The 27504-nt window shown below is 43.2% G+C and overlaps 1 protein-coding gene across 1 annotated transcript in view; it reads right to left on the bottom strand.

Moving 5' to 3' along the window:
- The window catches only part of LOC149833953 (1,4-dihydroxy-2-naphthoyl-CoA synthase, peroxisomal-like), a 75648-nt gene extending 48381 nt beyond the window's left edge, over positions 1-27267 (bottom strand). The window contains exons 1-5 of the mRNA XM_090011130.1: positions 26953-27267; positions 25537-25659; positions 24098-24199; positions 11878-11916; positions 11685-11783 (exon numbers count right to left, since the gene is read on the bottom strand). Of these exons, the coding sequence (XP_089867256.1) occupies positions 11685-11783; positions 11878-11916; positions 24098-24199; positions 25537-25659; positions 26953-27198 (609 nt within the window). The 5' untranslated portion in view covers positions 27199-27267. The remainder of the gene's footprint in view (positions 1-11684; positions 11784-11877; positions 11917-24097; positions 24200-25536; positions 25660-26952) is intronic.
- Between the last annotated feature and the right edge of the window lie 237 nt (positions 27268-27504).

The following is a 27504-nucleotide window of genomic DNA, read 5'->3' as shown; positions in this document are numbered from 1 at the left end:
CTTCATTTTGTGAATCCAGCCAATTAGTTTATATTATGACTCAAGTGGTTAAATCAGATGCAGATTCCTCCAATGATTGTGTAACTCTTAGCAGGGCCGAATATGACAAGCTCCTTGCTTTACGATCATCCACTTCGAAGTCTTCTGTTGCGGAGGTTGTGTGCTCGGCAGGTGATGGCCTATCTAGTCAAGGTGATAGGTGGATCATTGATTCTGGAGCCTTTGGTCACTTGTGCGGAAATTCGAGTAATTTTCTGAGTTTAAAACCTGTGACTGGTCAAAAAGGAGTATGTCTTGCTGATGGTAGTTCTTCCCCAATTGTAGGGCAAGGAAGCATGTCTATTACCCCTACTCTTCAATTGTCGCATGTTCTTCATGCTCCTTCGTTTCCACAGAATTTACTATCCGTCAGTCGAATGACAAAAGATTTGAATTGTAGAGTGATTTTTGATCCTATGGGGTGCACCTTTCAGGACTTGCTGATGGGGAGAAAGATTGGTGGCGGCTATGAGGAAGTTGGTTTGTATTACCTACACCAACCAGAAGTTTCGGCCTATTCTGCTGGTACATCATCCTCAAGTCCTCTATTGTGGCATCATCGTTTGGGTCACCTTCCAGTGACAAAACTTCGTCGTGTCATTCCCCATATACCTCCCTCAGTTTCTTTTCAGTGTGAAACATGTCAATTGGGAAAACATTGTCGAAGCTCTTTCCCTTCTAGTCAGAGTCCGTCAAGTCAAGGATTGTTTGATCTTCTTCATGTCGATGTGTGGGGTCCGAGTAGAATTCCGAATAGGTCTCAGTGTCGTTATTATCTAGTTATTGTTGATGACTTCTCAAGGTTATCGTGGGTGTTCCTGTTAAAAGATCGGTCTCAAGGTCCTGTCATTCTTAAATCTTTAATTGCCGAGATAAAAACTCAATTTGATGTATGTGTTAAAATTGTTCGCACTGATAATGCTCTTGAGTACAAATCCAAAGACTTACTTCAATTCTATTCTGGTAATGGGATTCAACCTCAATTTACATGCCCCCATACCTCCCAGCAAAATGGGGTGACTGAGAGGAAACATAGACAAATCCTTAATGTTGCTCGGTGCCTTATGATTCAATCCAATATGCATGCTTCATACTGGGGCGATGCGGTTCTGACAGCTAGTTTTCTGATAAATCGCATGCCGTCAAGCTCTGTAGAAGACCAGATCCCTATTCAAATTCTCCATCCAGAGGCTCCTCTCTTCCCTATCCCCCCTAAAGTTTTTGGATGTGTGTGTTTTGTGCATAAGCTGGGTCTGGATCGAGATAAACTTGTTGCTCAATCTATTAAATGTGTTTTCCTTGGGTATCCTAAGAACCAAAAAGGATACCGTTGCTACGACCCTATATCTCATAAAGAGTATGTTAGTGCGGACGTTACCTTCTTTGAGTCTATTCCTTATTTTTCAAGCTCTACTCCCAGACTACAGGAGAGCCTTGGTGATATCCTTCCTCTGCCGATTCCTCCCTTTCCGTTAGAGTCGCCTCCTCCTCAGTCCTTGGTTCCAGTGTCGGGTGTGTCTCGCTTCTGAAACCCTCCCATAGTATACACGCACAGGGTGCCTCCTACCTCCATGCCGCCATCACCTCCTACTCCTCAGGTAAGTATTTTTGAGCAAACTGTTGCCCCTACATCTGATGCTGATCTTCCCATTGCTCTGCGCAAGGGAAAGAGACAGTGCACTCTTTACCCCATCACGCAATTTGTATCAGAAGCTAATCTTGGGGCATCTATGAAGAATTTTATTTATGCTCTGTCTGCTTCGTCTGTTCCGCTTCATCACAGTCAAGCTCTAGTCGATTCCAACTGGAGGCAGGCTATGCGTGATAAGATGGATGCCCTATGGTCTCGAGGCACCTGGAACTTGGTTGATCCTCCCGCAGATGCAGATATTGTAGGCTGCAAATGGGTATATAGCATTAAATATAACTCGGATGGGTCGATTGAACGGTACAAAGCCCGGTTGGTTACAAAAGGCTACACTCAGACTTACGGTGTAACGCCCCAAAATTTCGACTTGTGATTTCGAAAACCTTATCGAAAAACCTTTCAAAGATTTAAAGTTTTAATATTTAAAAACGACAGCGGAAGACATTTAGAAAGGAACACAAGTCAACAATCCTGGGTACGTTAGCTGAAAAACAATCATCCACATGTACAACAACTTAAAAGAATTTAAGTAATAAGGCAATAGATTAAAAATTTGCAATTTATTACAAAATGAGCATTTTATTCCAAAGTTCAATAAATCTAAGAAAACTCCAAAAAGACCCAGAGCCAAGCCGCTAGCAGAAAGAAAATGAATCTTGATCCATGTTGCACCACGCCATCGGCCGCCAGTGAAGTCCTACTGCTCACCTGCCCATGAAATGGGTCAGTTTCATAACAAACTAGTAGGTGCACGAACAGATTAGTAGAATGAAAATAAAATAGGACATTCATGAGATAAGCAGTTATGATATTTAAGCAATTAAAGCAATTGTAGTCTATTCTAATAAATGTAATAAGTGCAAAGAGTTGTTAGTTGAAGCAGTGTAAGTCTCAGTCATCTACAACTATTCATGAATATATTCTTTAAGTTCTGATATTAACTGGCCTGTGGGTACGCACAGACGCGAAACGTAGAAACAACCGAGACCGATCCGGGGGTTTATTATGTCAGGTGATTTCATTAACCCGGATGGCTGACTGAGTCCGCTCCCAAGGGGACGGTCAGTGACCAAGAGAGTAAATCCCCAAAGGTGTTCGTGGCCCATGGATGCATCCAACTTCTGCAGAAGTGCCTGGGAGTTACCACCTAGGATAATTTATGGTAATCCCAATTCCCCTAACTCCGATGACTGGGAAAACCGAGTCTTTTGCCCGTGGGGTGGTTGTTAACAACCTGTCTATCGGAGTCTTTGTACCATCCATCCTCTCCCTTGATGAACCGTAAAGATCGGATAGGTACGACGGGGGTTTATTAACCGCCGCCCCATCCTACATGCTCTGGTCCATTAGACCCACTCGAGCATCTTGCCTGTGAAGGCGAATGGTCACCATTTATGTTGTAACAACCACAAATTTTATACTAAAACTTAAGAATTATGTGGATTTGGGCCTAGGATCCGTTATTGGATCCAAAAGAAAAATGTGCATATTTGAGTATTTTAGTAATACTATATAAATAAATAAGTAATAATAAATTTTTTTTTTAAAACCACTGTTGGACCCAAGTGGATCCAACTCCTGGATCCACTGCTATCCACGCGACCCGGATCCAAACCGCAATCGGATCCGGCATCGCAGGTCGTGGTACGGACCCGGACCCGACCCACACCCTGTTAAATAAAAAGAGGGGTTAAAAAGGGGGCAACCCGATATGGGTTGCCCGATAAAAAAAAATTGAGAGGGGAAACCCTCTCCCCTGAGATATCGGGTGTTAGGGTTCAGCCGAACCCTAACACATAAGGAGATGGGAGGTGGGGGAGCACACCGCAGCCGCCGAGAGGAGGAGCTCCTTCCTTTTCGGGTGGCCACCCTCCTACAAAAAGGGGACCCCGAACCTCTCTCTCTCAATCCCATTCTCTTTTCTCTCTCTCTCGCCATCCCATTCTCTCTCTCTCACTCTCTTCTCTCTCTAACCCTCGGATTCCCCTCCCCCGAGCTCGGGCCTGCTGTTTGAAGCCGTGTCAGGAGACGCAACCGACCTCCTCTCGTAGCTGCCGCAACAACTTCACCGGAAAATGGTAGGGTTTCTCTAATTTTTCTTCAGGTCGATCATGGATTGGGTGGGGTGTGGGTTGTCCAAAACCCAAATGGGTCGACTTGCAAGGGGAGGGAAAATCTCAAATGTTGGGGTTGTCTGTCACCCCAAACCGAAAACCCCAAATTTTTAATTTGGGGGTTTCGGATTTCTGATTTAGGGATCGAGCATGTGTGTGGGGGGTTTCAGATTATTATGAAAAACAAAAAAATAATAAAATAGATAAAAATAAAGAGGGGATTGTCCGTGTTTCACAGTTTCGTAAAGAGATGACTTTAGAAGTAGCAGTGGATAAACCCAAATTTGGAGGGGTTTCTTCCAGGCTTGTGATGATGCAGGCTGATTTTTTTAAGTAATGTTGTAATACAAGTTAGGCTTATGAAAATCTTGTTTAACAGATCATATTTTTCTTATTCTGAAACACATATCATGCTTGTGTTGATTTATGCTGGCCGATTGGTACAACTGTTGCTTTGTGATTATAAGTTGTCCATGTTAATTCTGACCACCCACTTGATATTCTGGTTATTGCTCAATGTTGATGGTTTAGTCTGTAAAGCTATGTTGAACCATCATAGTTTATGATTGTCTGAGGTTGATTACTGAACTTAGCATAGTTTATAATCAGCATATGTTGATTAAATTATTATGTAAACCTATGTTAAACATAACATAATTTATGTTGACCTATGTCACAGGGATTCGGCTAGCAGGATGCCGCACCCGCGTCGACGCGACTCGACGCGGGTGCGTGTGCGGGTGCGGCACCGGGTGCGGTCAACCCTATCCTGGGTGCGTTGACAGCACCCAGGATCATTTAAGTCCATTCTTGTTTTGGATTTTTTTTTTTTTAAAAAAAAATTGCCCAAATGGGCTGCGAGATTTTTTAAAAAAAAAGTAATACTGACAGAGCAGTTGTCTGTCAGCTGCTGCTGCTGACAGCAGCTGTCAGCTGACAGACTGACCCCCTTTTTTATATAAATATATATATATATATATATATATATATATTACATTTTTGCCCCTGCCGCACCCCCGCACCCGGGTTTTTTGGAAGTGCCGAATCCCCGCACCCGCACCCGCACCCGCACCCGCACCCATGTGACATAGATGTTGACTGATGCTAATGGTTTCATCCTGTAAAATATAGCATGTTTATGCTGGCCGATTGGTACAGCTGTTGCTTTGTGATTATAAGTTTTCCATGATTAATTCTGATCACCCACTTGATATTCTGGTTATTGCTCAATGTTGATGGTTTAGTCTGTAAAGCTATGTTGAACCATCATAGTTTATGATTGTCTGAGGTTGATTACTTTATTCTGTAAAGTTATGTTGAACTTAGCATAGTTTATAATCAGCCTATGTTGATTAAATTATTATGTAAACCTATGTTAAACATAACATAATTTATGTTGACTGATGCTAATGGTTTCATCCTGTAAAATATAGCATGCTTATGATAACTCTAACTTGTCTAGGTAAATTCTTGTTAGCCTATTTTTGTCTATGTATTATGTTGGGAGATATGGCATGCTTATGATAACTCATGTTAACTATTGAAGATACTGGTAGTTACCAGGTTTGTTGGAAATTTTCATAGTGAGACCCTACATGATAATAAATTATGCTGAGCATACATAGAAGCTGTTACATATTAGATGTTGATTCAACACATAACTTGGTGTACGCTGCAATCTTTAGACATGTGCCTTGCCTAATGGGCAAGACAGATTGGACTACCCGATACGGGTTAAGTACCTAATGAAGGTGTGTGGTCTGGTTCAAGTATATTGGTAAGGAAATTAAATAATAACTTGTGTGCTTGACTGGTTTAAAGGCACCGGAGCACTGTGTGTGGGTTATGCAATTAAAATGACAAATGACTGAGACTGTTCTATACACCTGGGTAGAATGACTAAGGTTGAGAATCCTACTACTATGATAGTAGAAAGAAGTTGGGGAAATGCCCCATACTTCGGGAAATTAACTAAATGAAAAGATTAACCCATTCAGATTCGGGCTTACCTTGGAGAGGGTAAGTGGTACAAAACTCTGGGGACATGTGTTTGGTTTCGAGCGTAAAGCGACTCGTTGGTCCCAGTCCTCAGAGTCGGGGGACCCGGACTACCAATTGTGTCCTAGGCGGTAGTTTCATGTTCTTCTGCAGAAGTTAGGGATGCATTCTGTTTTGGTTTTGGCCTTTGGGAGTTTCTCTCGGTCACTGGCCGCTCCCTTGGGATTTCAGTCACAGTTAGAATGTTCGGGTTAATAAAACAACCTTGAATAATATACCCCCCGAACGTTCTCTTCTGTGATGGTTGCCTTGGCCCGTGTGTACCCGCGGGATAAGAAAAGATAAACATTAACTAGAACAGTTAGGTATCACTGTGTTGGAGTCATTAAAGAGACAATTGCTTACTCTTTCATCATGCTTTATATTCGGTGCTTATGATGAAACGACATCCTAAACTGTGTATATATTAGTTAATTGAATTCATATTATGGATGTTATTCATGTTAGTGTAAGTTCTGCTTTAATTGCTTAATACCTTGCTTAATTGTTGTAGTTGTATAGAATGCTTTTTGTGCTTAAGTATAACTGTTACATAATCTACTTTTTTATTCAGATATATGTCTATTATTGCTATTGCATCGAATTCCTTATGTGTATATGTTTAGACTGAAATTCAAACACGACACCCACATCACACTTGACACATGATCTACTTGCAAGAATAATTACAGTTTTCCTACTTAGACGTGGTAGTCTAATTCCTATAATTTCTATTATTTTCAGGCACAGAGTAGTTCTATGAGCGATGCGGGATAAGGCGCTGACCAAGACTGATTTATTTGTTCCCTGGCGATCCTACTTTCTTTCTAATTGGAAATTTTAGTTTGAAACTCTGATGTTGGATTCTAATATTATTGAAATAAAAATAAATGGTGTGGTTTGCTTTTACCTTCCTGTATCATTCTGAAATACCTAACCCTGGAATATATTGGTTGTTTCCGCTTAAAAAAAAAATTCCTTCAAAAAATCTGGGTTTAAATTTTCGGGGCGTTACATATGTGATCTCAGCATTGTGCTAATTGCACTCATCGAGGTTGCTACAACCTCATCATCCCACCATCGTAACCCACATGAGACGTACTTGTCCAAAAGTACGATCGTACCTTCCTAGAGGTACAACTACGATAATGTTTTATGATTCCTTTGGTTCCTACATGACATGTTTTGCTTTTCTGAGCAATTGGCCTCTGGAGGCCGATATTATCACATCAAAATCAATAAAGTGTAGATTTCACACTTCAATACACTCCATGATCTTACATAAAATTCATACTGTACCTGCCTTAAGGTTCGATTACAATAGCAATTGCAGTGGTTTTGAGTCTATTCACAAAGTCTACCTTAAGTATGCAGTTTCAAAGGAATAAGCATGCAGAATAGACAATTATGAGTTAAGTAATCCTACACGTAAACAGGCATGCCAATTAAACTACTTGATTCTTTCTAGAATGAGTCTACCCAAAGAATTTACATTATGCAATTTCAAAAGAATCACAAAGAGTAAAACTTTGACCAACCAATACTTCTTCAGATACGCAAGTATGCAAAATAACTATTCTATCTCAGAAGTCTTATTTTATTTTGTTCATACATACTATTCGTGCGACTTTCCCCTACCTCGGGATGTCGTGCAGCTGCGTGCGTCTATGCGTGTCGATGATACGAGGCTCGGGCCGCGGAGCCAAAGCGGGGGTCCGATGCGAGGTCTGCAACAGTGCTACGTCAATTATTATGCGGAGAAAATAGAAAAACAAGCCTGCCTATAGGAAAAGAGAGAGGCAGCAGGGGTGTGCCCCTGCCAGCCGAAATCAGAAAAATGACAAGGGGCGAGCCCTTGCCTGCAGACAACCGCGGGGTGACAGGGGCTGAGCCACCTGTCAAAAACACCGAGGCGGCAGGGGGGGGGGGGTCAGCCCCTGCCGAACACAACGAAGCGGCAGGGGCTGAGCCCCTACCGACAAAGACAAAGTGGCAGGGGCTGAGCCCCTGCCGGCAACATCCAAGTGGCAGGGGCTGAGCCCCTGCCAACAGCATCCAAGTGGCAGGGGCCAGCAGCATTAAAGTGGCAGGGGTTGAGCCCCTACCGGCAACATTAAAGTGGCAGGGGCTGAGCCCCTGCCAGCAACCTTAAAGTGGCAGGGGCTGAGCCCCTGCCAGCAACATTAAGTGGCAGGGGCTGAGCCCCTGCCAGAAACGTCAGAGTGGCAGGGCCTCGGCCCCCTGCATGGTGAATAAGAAATGGCAGGGGTCTTGGCCCCTGCCTGGCACAAAAAGAATGGTAAGGGCCTTGGCCCTTACCTGACGAGAATGGGGAAATGGCAGGGGCCCCAACCCCTGCCTATCGAAAATGGGGAATGGCAGGGGCCCCAGCCCCTGCCTGATGAATTAAGGGACGACAGGGGCCTCGGCCCCTGCCAGAAGCACCTACAAATGGCAGGGGCCTCGACCCCTGCCTGGCAAAATCACGGAGCCGCAGGGGGGGGTTGTCCGGCCCCCTGCGTGTCGAGGATCAAAAGCAACAGGGGTATTCCCTGCCCTCCCAGAGGCCAAGAGGTGGCAGGGGCGAGCCCCTACCGCCGGGAAATAGAAAACGGCAGGGGCCTTGCCCCTGCCTACCGGAGATCGTGAGGCGGCAGGGGCTAACCCCTGCCAGAGAGAGAGTGTTCGGGACGGGGGTGACAGGGGCAGCCGACCTCCTGTCGGATTCCCTATCACCCCCAGAGGTGAGGGAGTGTCGTAGGGACCATTGGTCCCCTGCCGGCACTCCGGCGCACCCCAAGAGGGAAGAGGGGACGACAGGGGCCTTGCAGGCCACCTGTCGGCCCTCCGATGATTACCGGAGAGGCGGAAGGGGCGGCAGGGGCCGTGCGCCGCCTGCCGACCTCCCGGCGAGGTGACAGAGAGGGGGGGTGAGGAAGAGAAGAGGGAGGAGAAGAGAAGAGGGAGGGTGGCGTACCTGGGAGGCGATGGCCGGCGTCGGCAGCGGGGCGCAGTGACGGCAGGTCGGCACGAGGAGGAGGAAGCTCGAGAGGGGAGGCGTGCCTTCCCTCGCCCTCCTGCAATGCTCTTAAAGAGCTCGGGGGGTGCGATGAAAGGGAAAACCTCGGTGGGTTTCCCCAATCTACCCGAAAATGAAGGGGGAGAAGAGGGGGGGGGGGTTGCGGCGCCTGAAAACTCGGGTTTTTAAAACCCTAATAAAAAAAGGGGCCCGGGTCGGGTCCGGACCCGACCCGGGTCCAAATTTTTTTTTTTTTTAAATGGGGTTTTACATACGGGGTTGACTTTTTAGAAACTTTCTCCCCAGTTGCTCGTCTTGGCACTATTCGTCTCGTTCTTTCTGTTGTTGTGCACCATGGATGACCCTTATTTCAGTTGGATGTCAAGAATGCCTTTTTGTATAGGGATTTGCATGAAACTGTCTACATGCAACAACCCCCAGGCTTCGAGGTTCAGGGGGAGTGTCAGAAGGTGTGTAAGCTAAAGAAGGCCATTTATGGCCTGAAGCAGAGTCCGCGGGCATGGTTTCACAAATTATTTGAGGTAATGTCGAGCTTTGGATTTGTCAGGTCAGCTTCAGATCATTCCTTGTTTATCACGAAAACCAGTAAAGGAATTGTTGTTATGGTGGTATATGTCGATGACATCATATTAACAGGGAGCAGTGCCCAAGATATTTCTGCAACAAAAGATCATCTTCAGAAGCACTTTGTTACTAAAGATCTTGGTCACCTTCGATATTTTCTGGGTATCGAGGTTGCAAGAAACAGAGAGGGCTTAGTGCTGTCTCAAAGAAAGTATGTGTTGGACCTATTAAAAGAGACTGGAATGCTGGGAGCTAAGCCAGCTAATATTCCAATGGATCCCAAAACTCACATGTTCGATGAGAAGTCTGACTATGTGGATAGTGCCAGTTTTAGATCCTTGGTGGGTAAGTTGCTATATGTAACTGTTACTAGACCTGACATTTCATTAGTCGTGAGTAAAATCAGTCAGTTCATGGACAAACCTACAAAAGTTCACTGGGATGCAGCTATGATGGTTCTTTGGTATTTAAAGTCATCTCCTGGTAAAGGTTTGTTGTTTAAACGAAATCCATCTTTGGATGTGGTTGCTTACACTGACGCAGATTACGCAGGATCTGTCGAAGATAGGAAGTCAACATCTGGATTTTGTGTGTTTGTGGGAGGAAATCTTGTTACCTGGAGGAGTAAGAAACAAACCGTTGTAGCCAGGTCGAGTGCTGAATCTGAATATCGAGCAATGGCCCAGACCAGGGTTACCGGAAGCGCCTAGCTAAAAGGGGAAGCGCGCTTCCCCAAAGCGCACTTCGGAAGCGCGGAACGTCGCGCTTTCGAAGCGTGGGGAGAAGCGTCCCCCTTTTTTGGGAAGCGCGTCCCCCTTTTTTGGGAAGCGTGCTTCCCTTTAATGGGGGACGTGTTTCCCTTTAATGGGGGACGCGCTTCCCTTTAATGGGAAGCGCGCTTCCCCCTCGCTTCCCCTATTTTTTTTTCAATTTATTTGTATTTTTTATTTTTTATTTTTATTTTTTTCGCTTCCCCCTCGCTTCCGAGACGCTTCCTAGGTCGCTTCCGAGACGCTTCCTAGGTCGCTTCCGAGACACTTCCCGAATCGCTCCTAAGTGGTCCCACGCTTCCCCGCTTCCTAAAATTTTGAAAGTGCCTCGCTTCCCGCTCCCGCTTCCCGTATCGCTTCCCGCACCCGCTTCCTCAACTGGCAACCATGGCCCAGACTGCAGCTGAGATTATTTGGGTAAAATCAGTCTTGACCGAGCTTCAGGAGAAAGTACCCCTGCCTATGTTGATGATGTGTGACAATCGGGCTGCTACATATATTGCCAACAACCCAGTGTTTCATGAAAGGACTAAACATATTGAAGTTGATTGTCACTATGTTCGTGACCTAGTTCAAGCTGGGTTTATCTGCACCGATCATGTATCTTCCGAAGATCAAGTAGCGGATGTTTTTACCAAAGCCCTGGCGAGACCAAATTTCTCAAAATGTTATGACAAGCTGAGCATGATTGATATCTATGCTCCAGCTTGAAGGGGAGTGTTGAGATTAAGAGGTTTTAAGTTTTAAGTTTATTTGATATTGTTGAGAATAGGTGGTTTTAAGTTAAGTCTTTTTATATTAGAGGCCATTTGAAAATATGTTTTCATGATGGGCTAAGACGTAATTATTCTTTTTAGCGTCTCTCTATTTAACATAGAGAGAAGCCCTAATAATTAAGTGAAGTGTTTTTCTCTGTGCAGCCGTCTCTCCCTCTCACTCTCTCTCTCTTCTATCTTTCCCTCTATCTCTCTCTCTCTACCTAGGGTTGGGTGCGTCTTTCAACATATATATTGTTGATATGTATATACATTATGTATATATTGTTGATATATATATATATATATATATATATATATATCAACAATATATACATAATGTATATACATATCAACAATATATACATAATGTATATACATATTAATATATAATAACTATACAAGTTAACATGATGTGCCTCCATGTCAATGCATTAGTTTCTATTTTCCTTTAAATAAATTTCATTAATTCTATTGAATGAAAAACAGAGTAATTCCATGTCTACGGTGTGTTTGTTTGGCACACAAAGGCTTTAAACAAGATCCTTTCACATCCACATTCAAACTTACACAAATATGCTTCAAAAGCATGGAGTCTTCAATCATTTCTTTCTTTAGTTGTCTTATTTTATCATTTCATTTTACCTATGGCTTTTGCATTTTGTTTTAGAAGTTGTTAAGCAACACCATAAGTGATAAAAGAACATAAGGGAATACCTTTGGTCCAGTTTGGCCAAAAATCGCATTGTCAGATGCAATTGTTAGATCGCAAACCATGTGTAAGACATGGCCACCTCCAACAGCATAGCCTGCAACCTACAATTACAAAAGAGAACACATCCTCATCAGACAATATTGCAAATAAATAGATAAGAAAATCAGCATAAACGAAAATTGATAAGATGCATACCATTGCAATGACAGGCTTGGGAAGACGACGAATCTGTACCTGAACAGTGGGAGGCAATGAAATATTTAAGAAATGTCTCTGCCATGAACGTGAGCTGGATGCTAGAAAATATTGACTATTTCCAACAGAATCATGTCTCTTTTTTGGCCATTTTAAAGTCAGTAAGCAAAGAAAAACCAATAACAGTTTAGCAATATTGTAAGGCACATTCACTCCAAATACTTCAACATTAATATTTTGAAAACTGTAAGATTTTGTCTCCAGGAGTATCGTTGATGCAGAAGAAGGGAGAGACGGTGAGAGAGGAGGGGACGGCTGCAATAGAAGATTCAATCCCACTTACTGGGGATCGTACCCTATATTCAACATATATATGTACTACAAACAAACTGGATCGGGTCTGGATATTACATAACATTACATATGTTCCAGACCCGAATACAAATACAAAGTATTACACAGATTCATGTTTCCGGGTCCAGGTCCAAACCCGTAACCCGAATAAACCAGTCTCAATACCCTCCCTCAAGTTGTGCATGGTCGTGCACCATGGACAACTTGCTTTTCAAGAACCAAAATCGTATGCTGGTAAGGCCTTTAGTGAACAAATCTGCTACTTGATCCGTCGTTCGAACGTAGGTTGGTTCAACTTCTCTTTCTTCTACCTTTTGCCGAATAAAATGCTGATCAATCTCTATATGTTTTGTACGGCTATGATGAATGGGATTGAAAGTAAGCTGGATAGCACTCTGATTATCACATAGGAGAGTAGTGGGTAGAATAGTTTTTCCTATTTCCATCAAAAGATGTCTTAGCCAGGTAACCTCTGTTGTGGTTGCTGCCATAGATCGATACTCTGCCTCAGTACTAGATCGTGCAACTGCATGTTGCTTCTTGCTACTCCATGCTACTAAGTTCCCATCGATAAAAACACAATACCCAAAAACTGACCTTCTGTCATCCGGATCTCCAGCCCAATCAGCATCTGCATATACAACTAGTTGATGTTGCTCCCCTTTGGTCTTAGCTTGATGATAGATTAAGCCATCCCCAAGAGTACCCTTTAAATATCAAAGGATTCTCTTGACAACATTCATATGCTTTGTGTGTGGATCATGCATAAACTGTGAGACTTGATTCACTGCATATACAATGTATGGTCTTGTGAAAGTGAGATATTGAAGCATACCCACAAGGCTGTGATATTGTCAGGGTTCTCCATATACCTCCCCATCCTAAGCATTGAGCTTATGATTCAACACACTGGGAGTGGATAGGGGCTTGCAATCCTTCATGCCTGCCTTATCTAATAAATCTAGGGTATATTTGTGTTGAGTTAGTGAAAGAGAACTATCCTGTCGATCTACCTCAACCCCTAAGAAATAACGCAGAATCCCCAAATCTTTCATTTTAAACTTTCGACTTAGGAGAGCTTTTGTAACTTCTATATGTTCATCAGAGTTCCCAGTAATGATAATATCATCCACATAGATGAGAAGTAATGTACTGACCTGACGATCCAGAAAAATAAATAGAGAATGATCGAGGTGAGACCGAATGAACCCATGCCATTGAACTTTAACAGAGAAGCTATCAAACCAAGAACGGGAGGCCTCCTTTAGCCCATAGATGGCTCTTCGTAATTTACAGACATGGGTGTTGGGGCTGTGTTCTGCATAACCGGGGGGCTGCTCCATATACACTTCTTCTTTCAGACTACCATGCAAAATTGCATTTTTGACATCAAGCTGACTGAGAGTCCATCCATACTGGACCAACAAAGATAAAATTAATCGAATGGTTCTCATTTTAATAACAGAACTAAAGGTCTCATCATAGTCTTGTCTGTATTCTTGAGTGAAGCCTTTGGCTACAAGTCTCGCTTTGTAGCGTTCAATGGATCCATCAGGTTTATACTTGATCTTATAGACCCATTTAGAACCTACAACATTTTTGTCTGAGGGCCTAGGAACAATTTACCAAGTTCCACATTCATGCAAAGCTTCCATCTTCTCATTCATAGCCTCAACCCACTTAGTTGACATGTATGCCTGCGCGAAACTGATGGGTTCATCCTGCTTTTTAATCTGTGAAACGAATAACTGTAGATCCGTAGAGAAGTTGTTATAACTGACCCATCGCTCAATAGGATTTCGGATTCTTCCCGTTCTCCTGGGTTGCACATCGATGTGTTGAGCACTATTCTTGTGGCGTCGGTGACTACTTGGAATTTTGCGGCATCTGAAGTAGGCATGACAGAAACCTGCATATTTCTCAGCCCTTTCGGCTGAGGCTCTACATTGGTCTCACTCCATTCAACGGGTGGTGTATGGCATGAGGTGACATCATGTGTCCTTATTGTGTCCAGCTGGTTAAGTAACTCAGCGGCAAGCCATGGCTGATACCACTCGACATCCCTGTTGTGTCCATCTATATTCCCCGAGTTCTCAACAGTGTTTTCATCAAACACAATATTTCGTGAGACTCTAATGCGATGAGTGGTGGAGTCATAGCATTGATACCCTTTGTATTAATCAGCATATCCAACAAACTTGCACCTGCATGCCTTGTCCTGGAACTTGTCACGTTGAGACGCTATCAATATGAACATAACATATGCAACCAAACACTCATAATTCATTGTAATCAGGCTGAACCTTGAAAAGTGCGAAATAAGGAGATTGATTCTCTAGCAATCTCATGGGTAGACGATTTATGATATACACAGCAAAATGGAAGGCTTCCGTCCATAAACTCATGGGAATGTGAGTGTCATTGTAACGCCCCAAAATCGTGGACTTGAAACCTTATATGAAAAAGGTTGAAAGCTTTGAAATCAATCATTTATCAGAGTTTAAAACAGAAGTTCAGCGGAAGATCAGGTTCAACACAACAAGTCCCTAGACCTTGGGCGCATTACAACCAAAAGCAGATTCCACCTCACAAACCGATTTGCAGTTCAAGTATATATTTTATTGAAATGAAAAAGAAGAACCATGTTTTGATAATACAGTTTTAGAAATCCAGAGTTTAAATCAAAAGAGATGCTTTCAAGAAACTCCATACCCCATCTATCACAAGTATTCCCCAGGAGCGCAACGTCAGGAAAGGGCCTTGCCTTGAATGCATCGCGTCATCGTGTCATCGCAAGCTGTCTCAACCTGTCCAGCACCTGCCCATGAAATGGGTCAGTCTCACAACAGACTAGTAGGAGTGCAAAGGACAAGAAAGAACAAAAACTGCAATAAGTAAGATAAATGCTAGCTCAAGCAGGAACAAGCAAGACTAGCAGATCTAACCAAATATGTTGTAGAGTAAGCAAAGCTCTAGTAAAAGAGCTACACACAAGAGCATGAAGGATCAGAGTGCTAAACAAACAACTATAGCAATCCCACCTATATAATAGGTGAAGAGTAACTAACTCTATCCACCAGTCAAGCAAAGCAATTGAATAAGACGAGCATTCATAAGGATGCTCGCAAAACATACAAGTACCATTGGATGGCTCAGTCTATCGACAAGTAGCTACATTAATTGTAAGACACAAGCTATTGCATCACAAGGAATTCATAAGCTACACAGGATAAGCAATCAACTAGTATGAGAAGCTAGTTATTACTAAGCAAGGAACTGCGTAAGCAGTTTAACCAACAAGGGTAACGCCTCGACAGGCGTACCTAGCTCAACAAGTAGCATACCGAACTACCGAGCTAACAAGCAAGCAAGCAATGCACGTCACAACATGCATATCTCATGATCATGTGTATAAGTTATATCTTGTCTCATTATTGAGCAGGTCGTTGTGGGTACGCACAAGGCAAAACGTAGAAACAACCGAGATCAATTCGGGGGTCCATTATGCTATGTATTTTATTATACCCCAAATGACTGACTGAGTCCGCTCCTAAGGGGACGGTCTGTGACCAAGAGAGTAAATCCCCAAAGGCAAATAAAGGCCCAATGGATGCGCATCTGTACTTCTGCAGAAGTGGCCCGAAGGATTTCCCCTAACCTCCGATGACTAGGGAAGGTCGGATCTTTGCCCGAGATTGTCATTAATGACTGTCCATCGAAGTTTTGTACCATTCATCCTCTCTCTTAATGAACCGTCCCGAATGAGCACGACGGAGGGTTTCTTAACCGCCGTCCCATTCTGCATGCTCTGGTCTTTCAACCTAATCGAGCATCTTGCCTGTGAAGGCGAATGATTATTATTTAGGTGAGTTATACGCGCCATTGCACGTTCGAGGCAATCACACACTTCTCATCCTACTCACCGCAGTACGCATCGTACCTATTTAAATGTATAATCACGATGAAAGGGGTCAATCCATAGTGAGGGCAGAAACATCACTCTTGTGATCTCAAACACATGTCATTGCATGTTCGAGGCAGACATAGACCTCTCATCCTACTCATCGTAGTACGCAACGTACATGTTCAAAAGTACAACCACAATGAGAGGGGTATGGATCTCTCGCAGAAAATCCCAACACTTCTGCTTTACAGAAGCCCACAGTGAACTCATTCAAGTTCCAACTGATCGTGCTTGGGTCCTTTAGACAATCGCAAGCAATTTGCCTATTAGGCGAAATCAACATAACAGGATTTAGCTTAAGGTGTCAATACACACTTAGAGGTTACTATAGACCTTTCGTCTTGCTCTTCGTAGTCCAAACATATCGTACGTAACTAAAGGTACAACTACAAGAGGAGGAACATGGATCCCTCGTAAGAGATCCAACAATACCTTCACGAAGGAAGGCGCTATAATCATGGTTGAACCAGAAAGCCTAGAAACTAGGTCTCGTATCAGAGGCGAGGTAACGTCGATCTAACGATGGCGCAAGTACCTCGCTAGGATCCCCGCCCTACTCGTGCACAGGCTCCTAAACAAGGTTATCTGAGTTGTATCAGATAGGCGAACTAAGGTTGTAACACACCTATCCCAAATACATCGATTTGGGAGATCCGACCGCTATCACTGCTTTATATAGCTAATACATCCTGAAAATAGGTTTGCACCTAAGACGATGTCTTTGAAGAACCGAAGTGCATAAGTGTGTGTCGTGACCTGTAAGACAAGTGAAACGATATACACTATACACTCGAAGTCGCACTCAGGGAGTGCAAGCTGACAAGGGGCAAACCCGTGTACAAACTAATACAAAGGCAAATCGAGGGGCAAGACTCGATGGGCGAAGCCGCACCGCGAGGGTAGAATGCTAAAGCTCCACACGAGGTATGAGATCATACCTCGATCATCGTAACGCACAAGCAGGCAACTACGCAAGCAACTCGTGAGGTATGAGATCCTATACTAATTACGCAAGTGTAAAGGACGACTCACGAGGCATGGGGTTGCACCTCGATTAACGATAAGCGTAAGCAAGTAAAGAAGCATACGACAGAGATCAGAATACATACACGAACAAAGCATATGCGCGAAGTGCGGCAACAAGGTAAAGACAAACACATACAAAAGCTAAGTGCAAGAGTAAGCACGACGGCACAAGAAAGTAAGGTACGAAGAGTAAAGCAGAAGCAAAGCCATGGCGCATAAAGCGCGGGGCAACAAGTAAATGCAAGGAAGTAAAGTGCAAGAACGTAAAGGAGGACCAGGATTACATCCTGGAGAACAAGGCAGACATAAGCAAGTAAATGACAGGGCGCAAAGCGCGGGGCAGCAGGAAAGTAAAGTGCGAGAAAGTAAAGAGGACAAGGATCACGAAACCACGTCCTTGAGTTAAAAGACAGGAAATGTAAAGACAGAAATGAAAAGCCTAGGCACATATAGCGCGGCGGCGACAGAAAGGAAAGTGCGAGAAAGTAAAAAGGACAAGGATCGCGAAACCGCGTCCTTGAAGGTAAAGACATACGTATATATTATACGTATACATATATCATCATCTTTTAGTTATATTCTTTATTTTAGCATTTATCAGTTCATTGTCCTTTCACGCAAGAATCCCCTACCTTAAGGGATTGCGGGTCCTCGTACGCATGCAGCGTAGGCAAACAAGAGCTCGAGCCACAGAGGGCGAGCTAGATCCACCGTTCAACCTGGAGAGCTTAGAACGTTAGTATATGCCGTAAAATAAACGAGAAGCAACAGGGCAGCAAGGCCTCCTGCCTGCAGAAGGCAGAGGCAGGAGCTCTGCATCCAGCAGACAAGGGTGCCAGAGGCAAGGGCCTCAGCCCTGCTTGGCAGCAACAGCAGAGGCAGGGAGCAGGAGCTCCCAATCTGCCCGCACAAAGAACGGCAGGGGAGGGAGCAGAGGCTCCCCCACCATACCTGCTGCAACAAGGAAGGGGGGAACACCCCCTGTCAAAGCACGAGACAGGGGCGCAGCCCCCTGTCGGCAGCAAGAACAAGGCAAGGGGGCAAAGCCCCTTGCCGGAGAACAAACACTGAGATGCAGGGGGTAAGCCCCTGCTCGAAAACAGGAAAGCAGGGGGGCTTCGCCCCCTATCGGCAAAACACAAGAGGCAGGGGGACAAAACCCCCTGCCGAAGAGCAACAGGCGAGCAGGGGGGCCCCACCCCTTGTCGAGAAAACAAACGCAGGGGGGAGCTCGCCCCCCTGCAGGCAAACACAAAAAGGGACAGGGGGAGAGGAACCCCCTGTCAACAGGACAAATGGCAGGGGGTCGAAGCCCCCTACCGGGACACAAATGCAGGGGGGAACTTCGCCCCCTGCAGGCAGGCACAAGGACAGGGGGATAGAGCCCCCTGCCGAGACAGAAAGAGACAGGAGGGGTTGGAGCCCCCTGCCGACTGACTCCCAAAAGGAAGGCAGAGGAGGTTAACCCCCTGCCGACAACAGGTGACGACAGGGGGCTCAGCCCCCCTGTCGATCAACCCTCAAAGGAAGGCAGGGGAGGTTAACCTCCTGCTGACAACACGTGACGACAGGGGGCTCAGCCCCCCTGTCGATCAACCCTAAAAGGAAGGCTGGGAGGTTAACCCCCTGGCGACAAAAGGTGACGACAGGGGGCTCAGCCCCCCTGTCGATCAACCCAAAACAAAAGAGGAGGAGAGGGGGGTTATACCTCGAACGACCACGGCAACGGGAGAAGTCGCTGGCGAGCGACTTCGAAACGCAAGCGCAGGCGAGAGCAGCAGCGGACGTCGACTGAGCTACCTCGACAAGGGAGGCGAGTTGCCGGCGACAGCACTCACCGACGACAGCGAAACGAGGGAGAGGAGTGACCGACAACTCCGGCGTCGGGGTCAACAGCGTCAGCCTCCCACGAAGGGGAGCCGAGAAAGAGGGGAGAAGCTGAGAGGAGGCAGTGGTGGCCGGCGACGAGTTGCCGACGTCGGCTCGAATAGGGGAAAGGCCGATGGTGGCGGTGTCGTTTGGCGGCAGAAGGGAGCAGTGGTGGTCGGCGGTTGAGTCGCCGGCGTCACGCGACACAGGAGACAGCAAGGGGGAGGCGAAGAGGTGGTTGAGGCTGCCGGAGGCTGCTGAGAGGATAACTGGGTCGCCGAAACTCAAAGGGGAGGCGGCCGGACGGAATCACTTGTCGGCGTCTCCGATCACCGGCGGCAGCATGAGGGACGGAGCGGAGCAGATGAGAGAGAAGGGGCGAGGGTTTTGAACCCTCGCCCGAGACGCCTGCGTCTTTTAAAAGACGCAGGTTCTCGAGGATTCGAGAACCCGGGTCCGGGTTAAGCTCGGGTCTGGTTCAGACCCGGATCCGGGCCCGACAAAGCGGCCCAGACCGCGACACGTGTCTGACACGTGCAGGGCATGTGTCTGACACGAGTCGGACACGATTTTTTTTTTCACGGGCTTTACAGTCATGCAACATGCTCAAGGCACTTTCCACAATGTGTCGATGTTTTCTTTCCGCCACACCATTTTGTTGTGGTGTATGTGGGCAAGATATACGACGACTTATTCCATTTTCTTGGAGAAAATCAGTAAATTCCTTTGATAAATACTCCCCCCCCCCCCCTCAATCACATTGGAAATATTGAATTTTGGACGAGAATTGATTACAGACTAGGGCGTAAAACGAGCGAAAGAGCTTGAACACCTCAGATTTATGTTTCATAAAATAAATCCAAGTGTATCTGGAATAACTATCAATGAAGATAACGTAATAGTGACTACTAGATAAGGAAGATTGTGGGGCAGGTCCCCAAACATCATAATAGACAATTTCAAATGGCGAGAACTAAAAGGAAGAACATGACTCTTACATAATTGACAGCTGGAACAAAGAGAAGTCTCAGACTCAACACTCAAACTAGACCGTGGAACAAGTCCACTTGACACAAGTTTCTCAATGAATGATTTATTACAATGACCCAAACGACGATGCCAAATCTTTGGCTTATTACACTAAGATAAACTAAAACAATCTTTGAAGGACAGTGGATGGTCTGACTGACTGGCCGATGAACTCGATAAAGCACCACGAACAGAAGAAGAAGAAGATTCCTTGAGGACATACATATTTCCTTGTCGTTCTCCTTCAATGAGCAGCTTCTTCGTGAGAAGATCCTTGGCACGTACAGAAGGAGTAAATTCGACGAAAGAATTAGTATCATCAACAAGTTTAGAGACAAAAACAATATTTTTGACAATAATGGGAGAATGATAAACATTAGATAAATTTAATGAAGAATTAAGAAGTGGAAGATCAACATTTCCAGTGTGAGATATAGAGTGAAGAGTATTATCTCCAGTTTTAATACGAAATTTTCCATGATAAGGAATGGGTTTCGAAATCTTACCGACATCACCTGTTACATGTGTCGCAGCCCCGGAATCAATGTACCAAGTTCCTTGTCCATTCTGCTTGAAGCTTATCTCTAAGAGAGCAGATATCAAAAGATTCTTCATATTATCCTTTTCATCGTCCTTCGAGTCTTCTCCTATTCTTCCTTTGTGGGAGGATCCTGCACCATTAAATTTGTTTTTGTTCTGTGGGTTGTGCCAGTAATTAGCTTTGATGTGCCCCCTTTTATTGCATTGAAAACATGTTGGTATATTCCTGGAGCTCTGGTTTTCTGAGAAAGAATTGAGTGACATATTGGGTGTGGGCAACAACCCACGGCCTCCTTGACTGTTCCTTCCTTGGCCGCGTCCACCTCGAAAGCCTCCACGTCCTCTTCTTGACATCATCCGTGTAACCAATACATCATGATTGCTTGAATTGATGGCCATCTCCTCTCCTCTAATGGTAATTTCTTACTGTAGTAACTTCGCGCGAAGATCTTCAAAACTTTGCAATGAAGGAAGACATAGAAGGGAAGTGACCAACATGTGATAATTGAAGCCAAGTCCATTCAATGCCTGTTGAACATTTTTTTTGTCAGGAATTTCACAACCCACCATGGCCAGTTGATCGGTGAGGATCTTGACTTTGTTCATGTACTCTGTAAATGACAAGTTCTCTTTCTTTAAGAGGTGGAATTCTCTTTTTAAATGTAGGATTCTGGCCTCTGAAATCTGTGAATATGTTTGCGCCAACCTCTGCCATAACTCCATTGTCGAGCATTCGTATACCTCTTGAGAAAGAGTAGATGTGATATAAGCAACGACCGCTTGATCTTTTCTCCTCCATGTCCCAAATTCTGGATTGCGAATCAATTTGTTGGAAACCTCCCCTTTATCGTCTCGCTCTTCCTACATCACAAACTCTGGAGGTGCATGAACGGTCCCGTCGATGTGTCCTGAGAGATCCAAACTTCTGATAAAAAGCAAAATTTGCCTCTTCCAGGTCAAGTAATTCGAATTGTTCAGTTTTTCAGAGATGAGTTGACCAAGAAAACTTGACGGTAGAGAAGGAGAATCCATGACGAAATAATATGTAGTAGGATGAATAAGGGAAAGCGTCAAGTACAAGAGCAGCAATACAAGGCAACAACCAGTACAGCAGTAATAGAAATTTCAACGTAGCAGAAATTCCAACAATCAAAGTTTTTTTTTTTTTTTTGAGATTAGTTAGTCGTAGATGATCGAATATTCCCAACTGTGCTGGTGCTGCCTAGTATTCAGCAAAGGGCAATCAAGATAGCAGTCTGATTAAAAAAAAATTTAAATCGAACGTGCTGCTAACGTCAATGTTGGTAACGAACAAAGAAACAGATCTTAACTGATGGAGCGTGAACAGATTACAGTCTGTTTCACGCGTGCTCAAACCGTGACAGAGAAAAGGACCAAAGATTGATTTATGATTAAATATATATCTATATTCTTGAGATGAATAATCAGATCTCGTGTTTGAGAAAGTAACGCAGATCTGGGAAAAACAATCAGATTTCGTATTTGATGAAATAATCAGGTCAGGTCTGAAAACAGAAATCGAAGTGGGAAATCTGGAAACAAAGGAACAGGCGATGACACAGATCTGAAATCGAAAACAGATCTGCGTATGGAATTAGGTATGAAAACAAAGAAGATGATGACACAGATCTGAAATCAAAAACAGATCTGAAAGATGGGATAAAGATGCAAACAGAAATCTATCTTGAAAAAAAAAATGATAAGAATGAGACTCACGATGAGAGACAATAGAAGAAGTTGGAATGAAGGGCAGAATCACGTTAACCTGGAGTTTGAAGACCGATCTCTCGAGACACGTTCTGGGATCAACTTCACGCCCTTGAATAGAGATCAGACGAAGCCCTGCTCTGATACCATGTAAGATTTTGTCTCCAGGAGTATCGTTGATGCAGAAGAAGGGAGAGACGGTGAGAGAGGAGGGGACGGCTGCAATAGAAGATTCAATCCCACTTACTGGGGATCGTACCCTATATTCAACATATATATGTACTACAAACTGGATCGGGTCTGGATATTACATAACATTACATCTGTTCCAGACCCGAATACAAACACAAAGTATTACACAAATTCATGTTTCCGGGTCCAGGTCCAAACCCGTAACCCAAATAAACCAGTCTCAATAAAAACAATTCAGCAGCATGATATTTTCCCTAATATGATTCTCCAAGCAGTTAATGTTGAATTTGATGAAGAGGAGGAACGTATGTGGCATAATGAGGGGGCATCCAATGGGATGACTAATTCTGGTACATATTTAAAAAAAATTATAAAAGCCTAGCAAACGCTAATAGCAGCCTTTCTGATAAACAATAGAATTCTACTGGAGATTGAGAGCTTAGCCATCATCAAAACAGTGTCATAAATGCAAAATATGTCACTCATAAACCTAAAGAATTTGAAAAGATCATCAACCTAAAGAATTTGAAAAGAAAAGAAAACAAATAGATAGGTACCCCAAATCTACTCGGTGAAACTGAGAGCCATCTCAGTTTTAAACAAGGTCAAACAACTAGGTTAGATTTCCTATAACTGCATAGTTCAGCACAAGTTGCTTAAGGTTCCAAAGCCAGACAGGAAATATCCAGCACAGTGAAGCCTAGGTATTGGTCTGAAACTGAACTTAACAAGAATCATGTAAGCACCATATCACATTAGTTCATGGCAAACACTAACATTCTAAGTTAAGAAGATTGGAAGGAGCCAAATCTGTAGCTACTGGACATAAATCTAGTATCATTGTCCCTGCACACAATGCAGACATTTGTCACAAGATGCTAGCAACATAACATGTCATTCTCTTCACTTCTCCAACAAGAGAACTTCGTACTTTCTTATCTGTCTCCAATACCCCAAGACAAATAGAATATCAAGCAACAACAGCTAGCTAACAGGTAACCTGCCATCTGATTATCAAACACGATGGGAATGTGAAGATCAAAATGCTACTAGGCTACTACCCCTTGGTCAGTGTGGAATATCATGGCACCATGTCACTTTAACAAGCATTTTTCTACTTTCTTTTAGCAAAGTTCTTCATCTTTTGGCTTTCACAGAGAGAGAGCGTTCATGGGCAGACCAGGTATGTATTCACAGCAGGACACCTGATTGGTTATATGGGAAAGAAGTCCGTAAGATGGTGCTCTCTTGGGCAGACCAGGTATGTGTTCACACTTCACAGTAGGACACCTACAAATTGTTTACATGGGAAAGAAGTCTGTATGTGTAAACTAAGCAAGTTTTACAAAGAAAATGAAAAGACATTAATTCAAGGAAACAAAACACTTGATAAATGTGACTAGTAGTAAGCCAGACTGATGAACTCATTGCATACATCAATCTAAAAATGAATAATTGCAGGAGTTAACAAATGATTTCTTACTGTAGATCCTTAAAAGGAACCCATGATAAGCTCACCTGCAGATCCAAGACATTAAGACGACCAAAATTATCTTTATCAGCATATCCATCTGACACTCTTAATGCCTGATCTCCACCGCTACAGAATGCCTTTGTACCCTGATCAAAGAAATTTCTAGAGCATAAAGAACAAAAGGCAAGATAAAATATGTGAATATGGTTACATCTTGCAACCGTAATCACAGTGCTTAATGTTCCTACTACATTTACCATTTACTCTCTCGACCCTTCTAAAGTAAAACTCTGCAGCAATTCACTACATTTGTGTCAGTGATCCCTTCATTTTTATATGACAAACACACTGACCTACAGGAAATAAGAAACAATGGATTTGCAACTCTCCACAAAATAAGCTAATAATGGTTATCTTTTTCACAGCATCACGTCTAGTCTGGTCTTGAAAACCACATGTCGGCATTACAAGCATATTTAGTGAATATAATCTTACTTAGCCCATTAATATGATGGAGAAATAGCACTAGATTTGATATTCTTGTGTCATTATGCAAAGAGTATTCCTTTTAATATTTTGCACTCCCCATGCCAAGTTAAGATAGCTCAATCAATTAAAGGCTGCTCTGCAAGCCCTTACCGTGTGAGAGCCCAGATAATGGCCACTTTATGGGATAACAAAAAGAAGAGAAAAAATAGGTAACTGAATTTATTTACACAAACAGCCACTGTACAAGCTTCCAACAGTTTCTAAGAAACATTAAAAACAATCATAATATCTTGGCTTGTATCCAAACTGGATCCATGCGTTTATGTACATAATTTTCTGATGAGAACATCAAAGAAAGTATTTCTCAAAATTTATTGCCTGCTATAGCAATGTAAGGCCCTGAAAGCCATGCAAGTCAGGATGTACAATGCAGCGTATTGTCAATTGCAGGACATTGAGTCATGTATATATCATACTATTGACTTGATTTTCAACAGTTTTTACCTTACATGGCTGTGGCATATGCTTCAGGTAAGGATTTTGTAATGCATACAAGTGTCTTAGTGTCAGTTTCACCTTTACATACAGCAAAGGGACAGCTACAATTAATATGCTACACACTACACTACATCATTAAAAGCAAATAAATCCCCCAGAACCAAAAAATGGTCATTATCAAGAAAGAATAAATCAAAATGAAAACATGTACACCAGGTGCAGAAAACAGTTCATAGATTTAATATTTCCAACAGGAAGTTTCAAAATAGTCCTAACCATATCAAAGTAGAATAGAGACATCTATATTTTACAGAATATGATAAACCTCAAGACTGGACTAAATTACAAACAGAGCTAAACCTCTGAATTGCTAACGTTAAAAAGAGAATATGAGGTGACTTGTGTCAGTACACGGACCATTGTGCATATACATATGTGCGTTAAGTATCCCATAATTTGTTTTGGTAGATACTGGAACAGGAAATTAGCAAAATACCTTCCCAGTTAAGATGATGACCCCGACAGTTATGTCATCTCTAGCATCATTAAAAGCATGTATTAGCTCCTTAATCGTCTGAGGCCTAAAAGCATTTCTCCTTTCTGGTCTGTTGATTGTGATCTTAGAAAATCCACAAAGAACAGTTAACTTATTAACAATCAAATCTAAGAAAACACATATAAAGTTGCTCATAATTGAACAAACAAAAACAATAATAATAATTTACCTATTTAAATACATGTTTTAAAAATCAAAGAAACCAACCCAATTAAAATCTTACATTCAACCAATAACAGAAAACACCACTTCAATCTATAATACTAGAAGATAATGCCAAAGAAAGTATTCCAATGGCCTAGCTCAAAGGCGTAAATGCATAATTTTCAACCATTCTGAATGGTTGGAATAGAAGGGTGGTTTGAAGTTCATTTTTACTAGTGTTACTTCAATGGTAATCTGGTGGAAGTGAATTGTGTATTCATGTATATGCTTTTGAATTATGTAGCACATCAAATTCTCTCTTATATGTCTTCCTGCAAACACCTCTCATTCTGAAAGCTTGGGATATAAGGGTGATTTAAAGTTCATTTCTACTAGTGTGACTTCCAAAGGTAAACTGGTCACAGTGAATTGTGTAGGTTAAAATATGGATCCTTAGTGTAGCACATCAAACTCTCCCGGCTAATTCGTCAAAAAGAGAAACTACAAAAAACACAAGGATGAGCAACCACTACTCGATGGAATGACAGAGAAAAATCATCATTAGAACCAAGGGCTAGCAGTTCCCAGTAAGCATGTCATTAACCCATTTCATATTTAATCCTGCCCAACTTCCTCCTTTACACAAAAATGAACAATAAGAATCCAAAGAACTCAAAATTGACTACTTTCTTTCATTTTTGGAATTAACATGTAGACAGCATCTAACATTCAAGAGCTCACCAACTGACTTAGGACTTGCAGCACGCTCAGGATTCAGCTCTGTTACAAGTCCTGAGAAAGAAAATTTCTTGCCAAAAACTTAGTAATCAATTGAATTCCATGAAGATTTGTCCTGGATTGAAAGCATAGTATTCAAGACTAGAACTTCAAAACTTGGTGGCCAAAGTCCTTGTTGAATCAGTCTGAATTGACCACGTCTTTGTCGATCTTTCCTAAAACAGTAGGAAGATCAACAAAGACCATCTAAAACAACAAAAACCAATCCCAACATAAATAAAACCAATCCCATCACAACCATGCGACAATCACCATACATTGGCATCCAATCACGTGACGACTCATAAATAAAACCCAAAAAAACAAGCGCATTAAACCAAAATGGCGATTCACCAAACTCAACCAAGAATCGTCTAAATCAATAAAACACCAACTCCCACCGTAACCACTCAAGTATAACCACCGAATTATTACCTTGGCAATGCCTTCTCCAACCGCTTTCTCATAGATGATATCAGTGAACTCCCGGTCATCTTTATCAAAGCAGACTCTCCAAACGGCGTCTCCCGCAGAAACCTCCCCATGAATTCTTCGATAACTGTCTTCTCCTTCTTTAGAAGCATGGGAGGGACGAACTTGAGGAAGAAGGGGAACCAGATGGTTGGTGATGGTCGAAATTCTAGCTAAGGCCTTCAGTTCGGTTTCGGGAGCACCTCCCATAGAGAGAGGATGAGGAAGGGAGTGCTGTTCAGCCACAAGACACCAAAATGGTAAGCCTATTTGTATGGTGTTCACATTAGAAACAGCATCGCTGCATGCAGGAACCTGTTTGATAGACACCTATCTTATCGTTCCATGGGATGGGGTCCAAATGAGCGCCACTTATGTAGAGCTCGTATCCGTGTGTCGGCAGCAGTTAGCACCGGAGTCCGGTGCAGTTGTAAAGACTTAATACCCTTTCTTGCCATTTTGGCCATGAAACAATGATTTTAGAAAACGATAAAAATGTTCGTTATTCAGAAAAGA

Source organism: Nuphar pumila, chromosome 6 (assembly GCF_984573655.1).
Source record: "Nuphar pumila chromosome 6, dmNupPumi1.hap1.1, whole genome shotgun sequence".
Classification (NCBI taxonomy): domain Eukaryota; kingdom Viridiplantae; phylum Streptophyta; class Magnoliopsida; order Nymphaeales; family Nymphaeaceae; genus Nuphar; species Nuphar pumila.
The sequence above is the reverse complement of the archived record's forward strand: the minus strand, read 5'-3'. Positions and strand labels throughout refer to the sequence as shown.